Here is a 14,893-nt window from a genome sequence, read left to right as displayed (position 1 = left end):
AAACTAAAACTATCTTAACTGACGGTGACAACTCTTTGAAAATATAAATGAATGGCTGTTATCTTGGGTAGAACCCTTCTACCGACCCCTTAATGGTATACTTGACTGTCTCCAAATGTAAGAAAGACAGGAGGTCACCCAACTAGGCTGAGGCACTGGGCGGAGTAGAAGACCTTCATCCAAGGAGGACTCACCTCAGGGCTATTAATGAGGCAAAGGTGAGGACATCCTCCTTCACCCTCGTCGGCAGCACCGGCGAGTCCTGCACCCTGAAATTGGCCACCCAGAGAGCGGACATGGCTCCAGATTGACAATAAATATCTCCGACGTGGTGTTGAAGAAAAATACCCAAAAGGGTATCAACTTAGGACAAGAGGAGTTTGGTTAGCTGGTCCCCAAGATCAACGCCCACATGTGTCTCCACCCCAGAAAAAAAACGCCCATCCTCGCCTTGGTCAGATGAACCCTGTGCACCACCTTGAATTGGATCAAACTAAGCCGAGCGCAAGAGGATAAGGAGTTGACCCTGCTCCGCATTGCATCATCCAGATCGGACCCAATTCACCCTCCCATTTCATCTTTCCCTTATTCAACGGAGCTGACTCCACTGATGAGATCTGACTGTAAAGACATTAAATACTCCTCTTCCACTCCACAAAGACAAAATCCCCTTCAACAGGGAGGATGGTGATGCCAAGGGAAAATACTTGCACAAAAAATGGCGAATCTGAAAATATCTAACCGATTGGACCCAAGGAGTTGGAATTTTTCCGATAGCTCCTCACAACTGGCAAACCTTCCCTCAGCGAACATGTCCCCAAGCCCCGCACACCCCCTCCGGTGACCTAAGCGTAGAGTCTAAACCCCAGGCAAAAAGAGGTGATTACTACAGATAGGGGTCATAAATCTGGAGCTAAATTTAAAATGCTATCTGAACTGCTTCCAGATTCTCAGGGTGGATACCACTACTGGGTTCAAAGAAAATCTTGCAGAAGAGAACAGTAGTGAGGCAGTTACTAAAGCACCCATGCTAGAGCCTCTGCAAGAACTCTCCTCCACTCGCCCCCATATGGAACTAGGATCACAAAACCATCCCAATACTTTCTCAATATTGGCTGCACAATAATAAAATAAGTTGGTTGAAGCAAGACCACCTGACTTTGTCTCTAGAGAGTTGTCACCACGCCATGTATCACAGCGCATTTACTGTCTTGTTGGTCTTTTCTAGCGCCAACCGATTGGGAACCAGGGCTGCTTCTATTGACTTGCGGAGGTCCCCCGACTGCCTGCCACTGCTTAAATTCTGCCGGCAAGGTGCCGATAAGCGTCTTGACCGTTAGTGGAGTGGAAGGCGTCACAAAAAACATGCTTGTTAGATGAATTGGACGTTCTGAATTCTCCCTCTGTGTCCCTGAACAGGCGTTGTAGTGTGGCGATCAGGGTATTTTCACAGTAGCTTCATTGCAGTGTTAATGTAAGCTTACTTGTGACAAGAATAAAGATTATTATTAGAAGCTGTCTCTGCTGTTTTCTCAACCAACGAGCCCCGAGAAGCCTTCAAAACCTGTTGACCAACTTCTGCATTCAAGTTTCTTTGACCTGGTCCTTTGGGCATTTCCCTTTTGTAGGCACCATATTTCATTAATCAAGTGGGTTTTTGAGCAAAAATACTCCCAGAAACTACCCGAGTGTGAGCGAACTCGTGTGCGTCCTCCCTGTACACACCACCAGCGGAAGTCGTAAATGTAAATATTGGTGGCCTTGTATTTCAGTACGCTCTTCAATCTGCTCCTGGCAGTTTAGCGCAACAATAACATGGTATATATTTATAAACATGTATATCTTATGACCTGAAGAACATTATCAATTCTTTGCAACAGAGGTTGTATTCAGGATTGTGTGGTTTGCATGCTCTGCTTTATGAGCTGCTAATGGACTGCTGGAGTGAAGAGAAATTTGAGTGCAGAAATCCAATTATTCCAGAAAATTAGTTATCGTACTGCATGAAAATAGGAAAGCATTTTCAAAATTACATTTGGGTACTGTGGTTTTGAATCTCAAATGGGTTCAAGAGCACGTGTGGTGTAAATTAAGCTGGATATTTGTTTCGAGGTGATTGTTCTCCCTTGACTCGGTTGCTTTGCTTCATTTAATTGCACGTAGCTATATTTGTTAGTGCTTCTGCACGGCCTCTTATTTCCCTTCTCATTACCAGTGGACTCCCACAGCGCAAAGTTGGTGCACATTATCACCTGTTTGTTCCACTGGGAATAACTATGCACATGGATTTCTGTTATCCAATACATGGTATCAATAAATTGTAGTTTATAAAGTAGACATAATATCTATACCCCACTGAAGTCATATCAAAATATATTTCGGAATATCCTTTATTTAAAGTTTTCAAGTTCTATGCAGATGTATTTTTTCACTGAGCTGCTCATATCAAACACACACATAATGGAGCATTTCAGACGAGTTGTGAGATGTGTTTGAGACTATTAATTCACTTCTATGTGGACATGGGTGTAAGGGTCCTTCCTGTTGATTTCCTTCTTTTCCCTCCTTTTATTTTTGCTATTACAATTTTTGCTCCATGGGTGCTTAATGGGCATGCATGTATCTTTTAAGTCAAGCAGCAGAGAGAACATGTGAATAGGAGCAGGAGTTTGGCCCTTTGAGCCTGCTCAACCATTCAATAGGATCATAGCTGATCATCTACCTCAGCTAAACTTTCTTCTTTTTTTATTTGGAGTACCCAATTTTTTTTTCCAATTAAGGGGCAATTTAGTGTGGCCAATCCAACTAACCTGCACATTTTTGGGTTGTGGGGGTGAAACCCACGCAGACACGGGGAGAATGTGCAAACTCCACACGGCTGGTGGCCCAGGGCTGGGATTCGAAGCCTGGTCCTTAGCACCGTAGTCCCAGTGCTAACCACTGCGCCACGTGCCACCCCTCAGATAAACTTTCTTGTACTGATCCTGTGTTTACTGAGTCCCTTCATATCCAAAATGTTATTGATCTCTGGCTCAAATATATTTTATGACTGAGCTTTCCCAGCTGCTTCAGTAGAGAATTCCAAAGGTCCACAAACCTCGGAGTAAAGAAAATCCTCCTAATTTAAGTCCTAAATGTCCAACCCCTTATCATGAATTTATGAACTGTAGTTCTAGAATTTCCCAACTAGTGACAAAATCTTGCTAGCATCAATGCGGTCAAACCCCCCTTTTTAAAAATATATATATATTTCAATGTGATTATGCCTCACTCTTCTAAACTCTAGGGAATATTGATAGGGCAATCCCTGTTTTACTTGAACTTCATATGTGCCCATCGCTCTGTCCCCAACAGTATTAACCAAAAATACATGGGATAATCTCAGGTGAGGAGAATTTGGATTCCCCCTGCTCTTCCTCATCCCTCAAAAATGAATTTGAATGCAGTCTGAAACTTGCAGTGGGATTTTGAATTGAATGACGTGAGTCTTTCATTTCGTGCAACCCATTTGTTGATGCTTTTCACCAAACTGCATCTGTTGTGATAGTTGGACACAGGTGGAGAGGTATTTGACACATTTTTCCGATTGGTGAGAACCTATATCTCCCAATCTTTTTTTTAAAGAAATTGTTTTTAATTAGGTTTTAAATGTTTTATACAAAATAACAATCAAGCCGCAAAGCATGTGTCAACGACTCAACAAATTAACAAACCAGAAAGAACCCCACATCCCCCAAACCCTTTCCCCTCTGACAGCTAATGGTGACCAGATGTTTGAAATGCAATTTAAATTGATGCCACTTGCGATCGATCACGTCAATCGCTCCCCTCATCGTGAACTTAACCATCTCGGGATGCAAAAACTCCATCAAGTCACCCAGCCATTCTACGGCACTGGGCCGTGATGCCTGTCTCCAACTCTGGATCTGCCGCCAAGCCTGCATTGAGGCAAAAGCCAAAGTGTTCGCCATTATTCCCCGTCCTCAATTCCGGCTGGTCTGAAACTCCAAACTAATGGGCAGGGCTCCAAATCCATATTTAACATTGCCGATATGGTGTTTTTATAAATAAATAAAAAAAGCCCCCCAAAAACCCACCAACTTGGGGCAGGACCAGAACATGTGCGTATGGCTCGTAGGCCCCTTGAACACCTCTCACAGCTATCCTCAATCCCCTCAAAAAAATGACTTATTCTGGCCTTGGTGAGATGTGCTCTGAACACCACCTTGAGCTGAATCAAACTGAACCTTGTGCAGGGTGACGCAGCATTCACCCTTTGGAGAGACTCACTCCATCCCTCGTCCTCCAAAATGGACCTAACGCCTCCTCTCACCTAGTCTTCATCTTCTCCACTGATGCCTGCTCGTCCCCCAGGATCCGTCCATATGTCCTGGACATGCTACCCTGTGACCCCGCACATTAAACCATTCTCTCCGGCAAAGTGGGCGGCGGTGCCACGGGAATGTTGTGAACGCTCACCGGAGACAATCTCACACCTGAAAGTACCTGAACATATCCATCCCACTAAGATCTTCTCCCTCCGCTTCTCCAAGTCAGCAAACTGACCGCCCAAAAATAAGTCCTTTACTCGCTCCAGCCCCCCCCCCCCCCAAACGTGACATCAATTTCCCCCGACTGAAACAAATGGTTCCCACAGATAGGGGACCACCTTGATCACTCTTCCCCCCCCCCCCCCCCGAATTGCTGGTGAAGTTGGTGCCATAACACTATTGTAGAGATGGCCACCAGGTTCTGCAAGTACTTTGCTGGAGCGAACGGCAGAATAGTCGTCACCAATGCCTTCAGACACGACCCATGACTCCATCCGCAGCCAGCCAACGCCCTAGGCCCCGAATTATAACATCATAGAATTTACAGTGCAGAAGGAGGCCATTCAGCCCAGCAGGTCTACACCGGCCCCTGGAAAGACAACCCCACTTAAAGACACCTCCACCCCATCCCCATAACCCCACGCAACCTTTTTGGACACTAAGGGCAATTTAGTATGGCCAATCCACCTCACCTGCACATCTTTGGACTGTGGAAGGAAACCGTAGCATCCGGAGGAAACCCACGCAGACACGGGGAGAACATGCAGACTCTGCACAGACAGTGACCCAAGCCGGGAATCAAACCTGGGACCCTGGAGCTGTGAAGCAACTATGCCAACCACTGTGCTACCGTGCCGCCCCCCCCCCCCCCCCCGCCAGCACGCCTCTCTGCATGTCCCCATGCAAATCGGAGGTGGTTGCCCTGCCCATATGAACCCTGTAATGAGTCTCTCCAGACCCCAAAAGAACACTTTAGGCAGAAAGAACACGAATTTTGGCAAAATATTCATCTTAATCATCTATACCCGGCCCGCCAGAGACAGTGGAAGGCTGTCCCATCTCTGCAGATCTGCCCTCGCCCTACTTGCCAAGATAGTAACGTTAATCTTTTGAAGATGTGCCCAGTCGTGCACCAACTCAGATAGCGAAAGCTACATTCAACTTGTACCTCGAAAATGCACCGAATCTCCCCAATATCCCCATAATATCACACATCACAGTCCCCGGTCCCTTACATCCAACAAAAGAACATCAGTGTACAACTATACCCCGATGGTGGCTGGTACAACAACCACCTCCTGCTCGTCCTTTGGCATCTTGGACTTAGAGCCATAAGACATAGGAGCAGAGTTAGGCCACTTGGCCAATCGAGTCTGCTCCGCCATTCAATCATGGCTGATATTTTCTCATCCCCATTCTCCTGCCTTCTCCCCATAACCCCTGATCCCCTTATTAATCAAGCACCTATCTATCTCTGTCTTAAAGACCTCAGTGATTTGGCCTCCACAGCCTTCTGCAGCAACGAGTTCCACAGATTCACCACACTCTGGCTGAAGAAATTCCTCCTCATCTCGGTTTTAAAGGATCGTCCCTTTAGTCTGAGATTGTGTCCTCTGGTTCTAGTTTTTCCTACAAGTGGAAACATCCTCTCCACGTCCACTCTATCCAGGCCTCACAGTATCTTGTAAGTTTCAATAAGATCCCCTCTCATCCTTCTAAACTCCCAACGAGTACAGACCCAGAGTCCTCAAACGTTCCTCATACGACAAGTTCTTCATTCCAGGGATCATTCTTGTGAACCCCCGCTGGACCCTGCTTAGAAGAACCGAAACACCCCATTTATTTTCTTTGGGGCAGACACCAGACACCCGCACCTGCACTATCTCCCTGTTGATCTCCTATTTTCTTTCTCTGTCAGTCTGGCCTCAATAAAAGTTGAGACGGATTCGCACGTAAACAGAAGTTATTTATTTAGCTTGCAAGCTTTATCATCTTACAGAATGTAACAGGACGTCCTGCCTCTTACACTCCAGAAAACGACTGAACTAACAGACAAAGGAATCTCTGCAAAATCAGTTCAAATGGTATCAAGTTTCACATACTCGACGGACATAGGTCAGGCTAGGTCCCCCCTGACCTGTTTAATCCATTCTGATTGGCTCACTTCCAATCCCTTTCTCTGGCCCCTATCAATGCATCCTCACTCTTATAGACACACCTCTTCCTGCTTTTTCCATGCGGTCCCAAATTCCTTTGTCCCTAACTGCAAAAATCAAAGTGGCTTATTTCTACATTACATTAACTAGTATCTCTAAAGTAACTATTTTATATCACATTCGTCATTCCCTCCTTTTATCATTCCATGATAACCGAACTATCCAATCTATAGCTACGGTTCCTCATCTAAAAAGATTCGTCGCTGCATTTCCAATTCCTGTCTTAGCCCCCCTTCATCTGCTTCACCCTCATGGATTTTAACAGTTAAATTTTTTTGGCCGGTGATTGGGGTGGTGATCTGATCCAGTGCACCCCGCATTCTACCCATCACACATTTAAGGATGGCCAGGCCCACAAAGATGCAGCCGATAGCTACCACTAGATACATGGCCATATTTATCAACCAGTCCTTCCATCCCCCAAATCCCCAGTTACCCCAAGAGCCAGGATCCTGCATCCCGTCCAAGTGATCCCGTATGCGATCCATAAATTTAGTGATGTTAGCGGTCAAGTCTTGAACACCCATAATACACTTGCCCTGTACTATGGCGCATACCCCGCCCTCACGGGCCAGAAGATAGTCAAGAGCATACCGGTTCTGCATTGCAAACAACCGTAGCTGAGACAACTCCTTAGTTATTGCCCCGAGGGCTCCCAAGGTTTACTACCCGTGTTTTCCTCAGTTTGGCCTTTAACTAACTTAAGTGTATCTCCCGGTAACCTACGTTCTAGCTGTACTTCCCTTCTCATACGCCCCATCCTCTCTCTAGTCCCTTTCACTTCCTCATAGCCTCTTCCTACGCTCTTCTGACAGCCTGATATTACCTTTCTTGCACCACTCTTAACACATCCAAAATCGAATTTACATGTATTCCAAAAACAAGGCAATGTCCATATAATGTTCCCTTCCCATCGCCGGGACCGGTGCAGCTGCTTCATGACTCCCGCATTCTCCTTAACTTTGATGACCTTCCATGAGTCGATACCATGTCCTCGTATATGGGGGCAGTGAAGAACATCACCTGTGCATAGGTGATGTATCCTTGTAGATTGGTTGGGGCTACACAGATACATAATATTCCCCTTTTCCATGTCCATCGCCAATAACACGCCAAGCGAAGTGAGGCCAAATATCAGACAGACGATGCGTAGCCACTCCATCATGCTCCACACCTGGAAAATAGCACTGGAGAAGGGAGGCAGGTTAGTATCCGACCTTTTACAGTAGTGGAGATGGACTCAATGTACAGTGATGTAGGTGCACCCAAGCACTTCGCCCCTCCACTTTAACTGCTGTGGGGGTGGCAAGGAGAACTTGGAAGGGCCCGTCCCATCGCGGCTCCGACCCCTTCCTAGTCCAATTTTTGACCATTACATAACTACCGGGCTGGACTGAAAGTGAGCTAGGTACTGGGGGCAATGGCTGGTGAGCCGCGCGGACCTGGCCATGGAGTTCCTTGAGCACTTGCGTAAGGGCCAGAACATAGGTGGTCATTTCCTCAGTCATCTGATGAAACTGAACCCGTCTGGGAACCTGCAGGCTCCAAGGAGTTCTAAGAGGCCTGCCATAAAGAATCTCGGCGGGAGAAAGCCGGACCGGTCCCGCAGGTGTAACCCGCAGCTGGAAGAGGGCAACGGGGAGCAACTTAAGCCATGTCAGTCCCGTGTCTGCTCTTAATTTAGCCAATTTAGTTTTGAGGGTCTGATTGTGTCTTTCAACCAACCCGGCTGCCTGCGGTCTGTAAGCACAGTGTAACTGCTGGCGTATGCCCAACTGGGAGCAAAACTCCTTGTTAATTTGTCCAATAAAATGAGGCCCATTATCAGAACTTAACTGAGCTGGTATACCGTACCGGGGAATGATTTCCCTCATCAAGACTTTAACCACAGTAGCAGCTTTACTATAGATAGTCGGATACGCCTCAACCCATCTGCTGAACACATCCACAATGACCAAAACATATTTATAACATTGACACCTTTCCAACTCAATGTAATCCATTTGGAGCGTCTCAAAGGGACCACTGGGCAACGGGGTTTGCCCCTTCCCACAAGGGATACCTTTTCCGGTGTTATATTGCTGACAAATCAAACACCGATTACTGATACTTTGGGCCAACCCCTGCATTTTAGGGTGCCACCAAGTGTCCAGCAACAAATCACTAGTCCCCCGAGCCCCACAATGAGTTGCAAAGTGTACACATTCGATGACCCATAAAGCCAGCACATCAGACATACAAGTCTGATGTGCAGGCGTGGTCCATAAAGAGGAAACAGAATCATATGTACAACCTAACCGTTTCCACATTTGTTTATCACTCTCAGGAGCGTCCTCCTGTAACCTTATGACGTCTTGGATGGTTGGCATTGGCTTGTCAGAAGCAGACACATTCATAGTAGATCGTTTAGTCTGACTTAACATTTTAGGCACCATCACTTGCTGAATTTGTGCGGCTGTGCGCGCTGCACGATCTGCTCGTTCATTACCAACGTCAACTGGGGTTGTACCATTCGTGTGGGCAGCGCATTTAATAACGGAAATCTGCGCTGGCAGAAGGAGGGCCTGCAGTAGGTCATTAACTAAACCCCGGTGGGATATTTGACCACACATAATCATGTCAGGTTGTTCTGACGAAATGTCACTCAAATCGCCCCTTATTGTGGTAGTTTCCTGAATCAAGGCTAACCAGTCGTGGCCAGGTGCGTCTTCATGGATAGGGGGACCACTAAGAAAACAGGCTGGATTGATAGTGGTACAGTATTTAAATGTCAGACGTGGATTGTTCAAAAGGTATATCTCATACCTATTCTGACGAGCTGCGGTAAGATGCTGACCATTCGCCCCATATCCCTGGCATGGTACCGGTCATGGACCTGACGTGTAATATGAGGGCTTACCGAAGCTGACTGTGGCCATAAATGTGGTGATATTGTAACAAAATCGGCTGTACCTTCTTTTCCCGTGACTGTGGCTGTAACCTTGACTGGCCATTCGGTCTCAAGTAATGGCCAGTATTTGTCCTCCAACTCCCTGTTTCGTCCAGTTCTGTCATAGGCCAGGGTAATGTGATGCAGTGATAGTGGCTGTTCAATGTCTAACGTCCACCACTGGGGGGTGATAGAAATATAGCACTGTTGTCTCATCCTCCATGATGTAACCGTTACCCCCTCATCTCCGCATTCTAGCTGTAGCTGGAAGATACACAGTAAATCTCGGGCCAACAAATTACAGTCCAATCCAGTAGTCACTACAACCTGATGCTCTGCAGACTTATTCTCGTAAGTGACTGTCACAGGTTCAGAAATAGGATACTCACACACCTGTCCTTGGAACCCTGACAATTGCTGCGTGTGGTCGGATAATGGTAATTTAAGTGCTGATTGCACAGAAGACATGGCTGCCCCGTCCTCTTCTTCCAGTAGACCAATGGCCCCTCAGAGGGGGCTGCGGTTGTAGAGCTGTTGATTCGTTCGGTGGGCCATAAAAAGGGGGTGAGGGTCCCTTTGGGTGGGTTTGGTATCCTCCTCTTCGCTGATCCACCCACCCAAAGTCACTATATTGGAGCTCCTGCTGGTAAACTACCATTTCTGCCGCTTGTTGGGGTCGTAGATCATCCTTTTTCATTACATACTCAGTCTTAACCTTTGTAACTGAGCCTCCTTCTGGGCCTACACCCTCCTTCCAGTAAAATCTGACTGCCCTTGCCATCTGGGAAGGGTCGTTCTCCGTCCAATTCATGTTATTACATTTCACAGCAGTAACCACAGAAGGTGGTAGGCAATGCATTAACATAGCACAGTATTGAGGGGAATTCTGACCATTTTGATACAGCAAATCGCCTGACTGCCCCCGGTAGATTTCATTAAAACGCCCCAGAAATTCCTCTGGGTCTTCATTCTTCTTAGGTTTTAGGTCTAAGATAACAGAAAGATTTATGGGCCTTTGAAATGTGCTATTCAATGCATTTAAGATCTGTGTCCTTCTATCGTCGTCTAACGCATAGGCCTGCTGGAGTGCGGCATGACTAGCATAATTCAGGTGGTTAAGACAAGTGCGGTACTCTGCTGGGGTTAAAATCTGCTGAACTAGGGCCCAGAGGTCCCTTGAATCAGCTTGATAAATTGAGATAGTAGTTCTCAATGAATCCACAAAGGCAGCAGGAGATTTTTTTCTATCTGGGATTGTAGTCATAATAGCCATCATCTCACTGGGTGTCCATGGGAAGTAAACGTCTATTGTGGGGTTTGCAGCCGCCGTCCCTGGATCGGGGTTTCTCATCTTCCTAATCGGTAACTGTCTCCGAATGTCACCAGGGGGCACTCTAGGGATTTCCCCTGGTTGTTCCAAGACTTCAACGTCTCTCCCTGTCACTAGGGGGAGTTCTTTCTCTTCAACCGAAGTTGTTTCAGCTTTCTTTGTTCCCAACTCTTGTGATTTCTCCTTAGTTTGGGGAGACTGAGGTGATATGCTTAATTGTTTCTGGTGAGCTTCAAGCCCCTCTCTTGCTGTCCGAGATGTTGTCCTAGAGCTAACTGGGCTTGTGGGACAAAGTTCCTTTTGCTCTTTCGGTTGTGAAGTTGGTAAAACAGGACCCACACTATCACCCAAAAGGGCTTGAGTTTCTGGCATATTTGAAATCTGGGGAGCAATGACTGGGTATATTATTGTACTCTGGTGGTTCTGGAATGAGCGCAGACCATGCTATGGGTGCAGACGGAACTTTTACTGACTTTTCCAAATTATTGAATTTTTCTTCTTCTGTCAATTCAAGGCCAGCCATTAAACTACGTAGCTCATCTCTTGTGTGACCCGTGTCCTTCCTCTACTTGCGCTTTTTTTAAAAACTTAAAAATGTTTGAAAATTCAAATTGGATTACTGCAACTTGCAAGCTCAGCTCTGATCTCAACTCAGAACTAAATTTACAATTTGCTTAACACAAACTTGTACAACATTTACAACTTAATTATTTCTTTATCTTAACAATTTTTCTTTTAACAAGTTTTTTTTCTTTTACATACACATAAGTATTAGCAAAATCAACTATAATTTCCAGATTTACACTTTTTAAAATGGTGTCCATGATCTTCTTTAAGTTTCTATTAATCTCCAGATAAAATGAGATAAACCTTATTTCAAGTAAGTAAAACTTAAGATTCTGGCAATTTCAATCAATTGCTTTCGAAAATAATAACTTTTATCAAAGAGGTGGAGAAACCCACTGGTTTCCTTTAATTAATTCAAAACGTAACTTTGCTGGTGCTCACTGACTCAAAGGAAAGGTATCCGATTACACTGCAGACTGTTATCTCAAGGCCTGAGTGAGAAGCACTGTCTGTTTTCAACTCCGCCTGCTGCTGTTAACCCTTTGAGAGACTTCTGCTTCAACCTCACAATCTCAACTAGACCTCGGAACTTTACAGTCCAAGGAGACAATTTTAGCTTAATCAACTATATATTTAAAACACTCACACATAGAGTTGAACCATCTTCAGATTTAAAAACAGTTATACTGGACTGAACCCCCATTTATTTAAGTCACATCAGCCTCTGAACCCCGATAATAGACTGAACCTTTATTATTTAAAGTCACATCAGCCTCTGAACCCCAATAATAGACTGAACCTTTATTATTTAAAGTCACATCAGCCTCTGAACCCCAATAATAGACTGAACCTTTATTATTTAAAGTCACATCAGCCCAAAACCCTAACCCAAGCCGAAACAACAATATGAAATCCCATCAATTAAAGTGCTAATCCCCAGACTGACCTGTGATTTCGTCGAGGCGGTCTTTCTGTGCCAACCGCGAGTGACCAGACTAATCAGACAATAGGAAGAGGGGAACAATCAATGCTGGTCGTTTTCCATTTCTACATTGAGGGCCCTTTGTTCCCGTCCTCCTGTTCATAATCAGTCTAGTTCTGATTTCGCAGTTGGAACAGGATCGCCCAGAGAAATCCCGGTTTTCGGCACCAAATGTTGATCTCCTATTTTCTTTCTCTGTCAGTCTGGCCTCAATAAAAGTTGAGACGGATTCGCACGTAAACAGAAGTTATTTATTTAGCTTGCAAGCTTTATCATCTTACAGAATGTAACAGGACGTCCTGCCTCTTACACTCCAGAAAACGACTGAACTAACAGACAAAGGAATCTCTGCAAAATCAGTTCAAATGGTATCAAGTTTCACATACTCGACGGACATAGGTCAGGCTAGGTCCCCCCTGACCTGTTTAATCCATTCTGATTGGCTCACTTCCAATCCCTTTCTCTGGCCCCTATCAATGCATCCTCACTCTTATAGACACACCTCTTCCTGCTTTTTCCATGCGGTCCCAAATTCCTTTGTCCCTAACTGCAAAAATCAAAGTGGCTTATTTCTACATTACATTAACTAGTATCTCTAAAGTAACTATTTTATATCACATTCGTCATCCCTAGCTGCTGCGTGCTGCCTTAACTGATGAGCGACTGACTTTCTCCCCATACTTGTACATGACCCCCTTTACCCGCCACACCATCCGACATGTGGAGAACATCATCCACCAACTCCTGACACTCCTACCTTGCCTCCCTATCCATATGAGCCATGTACGAAATAGCCTCCCCCCTGATCACCGTTTTCAATGCCTCCCACAGCGTTGAGGGAAAAACCTCCGTTTTCATTCCATGTCGCATCATTCCCTCTGGCCCTGGACATCGTACCCAGAGTCAGCCAACAAACTCACATCCAACCGCCACCCTGTATGTTGCGCCAGACCCGCCCCAGCTTCAAATGCACCCAATGCGGAGAATGGTCTGAAATAACCACCACCAAATACTCTTCCTCTCTTACCCCAGGGAGCAAAGTTTTGCCCGTCACAAATAAGTTAATCCTTGAGTATACCTTCTGTACCGACAAAAATAACGAAAACTCTTTAACCCTTGTGTTCACAAACCGCCAGGGATCCATCCCTCCTGCCTCATCCATAAACGCCGCCAACACCGTTACTATCTCTGAAAGAGACATTGACCTTGTCCTGGTCCAACTTTGGAGCTAAAACACAGTTAAAATCCACTCCTAAAATCAGCTGGTGCGTGCCAGCTCTGGAACAGCCATTCCACAAACTTAACATTATCCGAATTCTGGACATGCACATTCACTAACACCACTGCCTTCCCCTCCAGTGTACCTGTAACCATCATATGGTAACCATAATATAGTGACCTCCCCGGTCTACCACCACTGTCCCCGCCTGAAAGTAAACCCTCTTACTAATCAAAATCGCCGCCCCCTCTTGACCTACTGTCAAACCCTGAATGAAAAACCTGGCTCACCCACTCCTTTCGCAACCTGCTCTGCTCCTGCACCTGAAGGTGAGACTCCTGTGGGAACACCACATCGGCCCCCAAACATTTCAAATAGGAAAAAACCCTTGCCCTCTTTACCAGAAATCCCCCCCCCCCCCCAAAAAAAAAGACCACACATGCTCCAGGCGACTAGCCTTGTTGGGGGTTACCCTCCCTCCTCCTCGGGTCAGCCATCAATCACCATGATTCATCCTTCCTGCCCAAATTCCCGGAACCCAGGCCCACCTAAGATAGCCACCGTACCCACTCCTAAGGTGAGACAAAGAAAAACCCGGGATGGTGTTCGCACTCCCCCTTATATCCTTGCCCTGCCGCTCAAATTGCCGATCCATTTGCCTGCCGAATTTCTCCAGCTCCTGCACCATCACTTCAGCCAATGTGTCCAAAGTAATGGGCGCGGTAGTCATCTTCTCTCCTTCGGTGGCTACCCTCCTGAACTTTCTTCGAGTTTGGCTTGTTGTCGACGGTTTCTACATGACTCCATTGAGTAACAGTTACCTAAAACCCGGGTCCCTGGTGCTGTGAAGCAACAGTGCTAACCACTGTGCCACTTTCAAAATGTCCTTGGGTTGCTTTATTATGTTAAGTAAACATAAGTTGTATATTGAAAACTCATTCGATTCATGTTTGTTTCTTATTTCTCTTGGACAGGTTTTGGAACAATTTTTGAAGATGATTTTGCCACTTGGGTTGTTGATTTTATCTGCATCACAGATCCATGTCAGCTTCATGGTGTATTTTGTTGCTTTTCTCCACCTGTGGCCTGTGGAAGGTGAAATTATAGCAGTAAGTATAACATTTTATAATAATTAGATCAGCAAAGACCTTACAATGTGAAATAGTTTAAGTTTGGTTTCAATTTTGGAGAAAAATGTTTCTGTCAGAATATTTTTGTACATAATTCCTCAACAAAGCAGTGAGGGGAGTTGCTGTATAGATGAGTCACTTAGACAAGGGAAGTGTCAAATTGTATCTCTGATCCTTGCTGAGTTAGGT

At 45.6% G+C, this 14,893-nt stretch overlaps 1 protein-coding gene across 2 annotated transcripts in view; it reads left to right on the top strand.

The window, feature by feature from the left end:
- The window catches only part of rnf13 (ring finger protein 13), a 319,053-nt gene that overhangs the window by 47,253 nt on the left and 256,907 nt on the right, over positions 1-14,893 (top strand). For both annotated transcript variants that reach the window (XM_072473860.1, XM_072473861.1), the window contains exon 2: positions 14,549-14,683. In XM_072473860.1, the coding sequence (XP_072329961.1) occupies positions 14,570-14,683 (114 nt within the window). In that variant the 5' untranslated portion in view covers positions 14,549-14,569. The remainder of the gene's footprint in view (positions 1-14,548; positions 14,684-14,893) is intronic.

The sequence above is a fragment of the Scyliorhinus torazame genome, chromosome 14 (assembly GCF_047496885.1).
Source record: "Scyliorhinus torazame isolate Kashiwa2021f chromosome 14, sScyTor2.1, whole genome shotgun sequence".
Taxonomy (NCBI): Eukaryota; Metazoa; Chordata; class Chondrichthyes; order Carcharhiniformes; family Scyliorhinidae; genus Scyliorhinus; species Scyliorhinus torazame.
The sequence above is the reverse complement of the archived record's forward strand: the minus strand, read 5'-3'. Positions and strand labels throughout refer to the sequence as shown.